We start from the raw sequence: 2,500 nt of genomic DNA on the forward strand, positions 1-2,500 counted from the left end.
ACGTAATGCAATAGCCACAAACCTTTAGGACTATTTACGTAATTAAAGTAATTAAAAGCGACTATAATTATAGTTGAATTTAAGCGAATCCCCGGCATAGAATTTAACGATACTAATGAGAATAGAAAACAAAATAAACGAGAAGTGAGGAGAGGAAGAGAATGAAAGTAAGGTTTAGAATAGGAGATTACAGACCTTAATTCGTTTAATGGAGACAGGGAAATGTAGCAGGAAAAGAAACATGTAGGCAGATGTGGTCATGAAGAATGAAGGTGTTAAGATATGGAAGTTTATTGAGATAAGAAAGAATAGAATAGTTACTGAAAGAGGAGAGGATAATGTCACACACACACACACACACACACACACACACACACACACACACACACACACACACACACACACACACACACACACACACACACACACACACACACACACACACACACACACACATACATACATCCTCGCCCCACATTCAAACTTAGGAGAATTATCAGTATAGCATTGATGATCCTAATAAAAAAAACACATTTTATATAAACAAGTATTTTTATCATAGTGAAAAGAACTGTAATGAATTCTATCAAACTTTAGTGCCGTTTGTAGGTGTGGGTGTTTGTGTGGGTGTGTGTTTACTTGTTTGTTTACTTGTTTGTATGTGTGTGTTAACATTTTTTGAAATACATACAGAGAAATAAACAAACAAAACACCGAAAAATGAATCGCCATCAACTGCGAGAACGACCTTGGCATAGTAACCGAAAGGGGGAATACACATGTATAACAGCATGAACATCTGAGCATGGTTTTGCTTCGGCTTTTGAGTTATGCTCCATGCTATGTCTGGCATTTATTACCCCCCCTCCCTCCCTCCCTCCCTCCCTCCCCCCTTACCCCCTCCCCCCTTACACCCTTCGTTCTCCTTCCTTTTCTCTCCTTATCTCCCTTCTATTTCATCTAATATTGGGATGGTGGGAAAGGAAGACTCAAACTTTTTTTTTTATGTCAGTGACATGAATTGTAGTACTTTTATATTATTTATTTATTTGTTTTCGGGATGTTTACCATATGAACATATAGAAACATACATACATATGCATATGGGTATGTATATATGTATATATATATATATATATATATATATATATATATGTACATATATATATATATATATATATATATATATATATATATATATATATACCTGTATATACAAATATATATATATATATATAAATATATATATATATATATATATATATATATATATATATATATATATATATATATATGTATATATATGTATATACGACGTAAGCAAACAAAAAATATAACAATAACATTTTTCTCAAGGACATAAGTATTTTCCTATTGTGATCGATCACGAATCTAAATCTATCTTTATTCCGAAAACAGGTGAACAAATTACAAAAAAATATCATAACAGGAAGGTTGCTATGATATCTCAAAGGCTAAATAAACTTATGGGGTACTTTTCAAGTGGAAAATGTGAGCTACATGGACCCCAGAGTGACTCTACGACCTCATCACGCTTATAACGAAGTGGTGACATATAGTGAGGTGGAGTTCGTTGCTGTAATAGTGTAAGGTGTGCTGGTAGAGTGTATAGTGAATAATGAAAATATCTACTAAATAGGGGTGTTTTCCGTGAAACGTGAAATGAGAAAAGGGGGTCATTTATCTAAAGTGTTTTAGGACCTGCCTTTCTCACCTTACCCCCCCTCCCCCCACCCCCTCTACAAGGGAGAAATGATTTAAAGTCATTTAAGGGGGAATTGTAATAGTGTGTCCCCATTAGGAAATTGTTAGAAGAAAAAAAATAAATCCTAATTATAAGTGTGCAAGGATTTCCTTCCCATATATATAAGTGTGTAGTGTGATGTCCACGTCTGTGTATTCTTCCAATTAAAATTTCGAGAGAAAAAGATTCAAAAGAGATAAAATTCCTTATGATAATTGACGTGGCTTTCCCTTTGTCTACTGGCACAATATAAGCGTAGGTGTCCATTGTATGTCCCAAAGTGTCAAATACCCATTTTATCAACACAGGGGCGGATCGAAAAAGATAACAAAAAGATAAAAAAAAAGAAAATAAGAATAGATAAGAATAAAACCAAAGACAAAGAGATTGAAAAGCAAAGATTAGATAAGAAGAGAGATAGAGAGAAAGGGCTCGACAGCGACCGTAAGCGAGACCGTAAGAGAGCACGAGCGAGCGTATGGTGCCGTGTTATGTATGGTGCTGCTGAGGAGGGGCGGCCACCATGCTCTCGGTGATGGTGTCCGTGTGGTGGGCGTGGCTTGCGGCCGCCCAACCCCACGACCTCCCGCCCTCTCGCAAGATCTGCACGTTCCAGGAGGGTACGCCCACGCCCTCACCGCAACGGCCGAGACGCTCTTCGTCACGGATCTGTCGCAAGTGTCGTAAATTCCGTGACGGGCCCAGGCGACACAGGTACGGTGATTCGGTGTCATG

At 37.4% G+C, this 2,500-nt stretch overlaps 1 protein-coding gene across 9 annotated transcripts in view; it reads left to right on the plus strand.

Annotated features, from left to right (window-relative positions):
- dnc (phosphodiesterase dunce) overlaps positions 1-2,500 on the plus strand; it is a 633,444-nt gene that overhangs the window by 425,770 nt on the left and 205,174 nt on the right. For 2 of the 9 annotated variants that reach the window (XM_086554791.1, XM_086554807.1), the window contains exon 2: positions 2,074-2,479. The exons of 5 other annotated variants lie outside the window; for them this stretch is intronic. In XM_086554791.1, coding sequence (XP_086410917.1) covers positions 2,289-2,479 — 191 coding nt within the window. In that variant the 5' untranslated portion in view covers positions 2,074-2,288. Of the gene's footprint in view, positions 1-1,419; positions 2,480-2,500 lie in introns of all 9 variants that reach the window. 2 more of the 9 variants (XM_086554785.1, XM_086554801.1) reach the window with 1 other exon arrangement.

The sequence above is a fragment of the Penaeus japonicus genome, unplaced genomic scaffold (genome assembly GCF_977035675.1).
Source record: "Penaeus japonicus unplaced genomic scaffold, GWHDUDI00000001_assembly GWHDUDI00000003, whole genome shotgun sequence".
NCBI classification, from domain to species: Eukaryota; Metazoa; Arthropoda; class Malacostraca; order Decapoda; family Penaeidae; genus Penaeus; species Penaeus japonicus.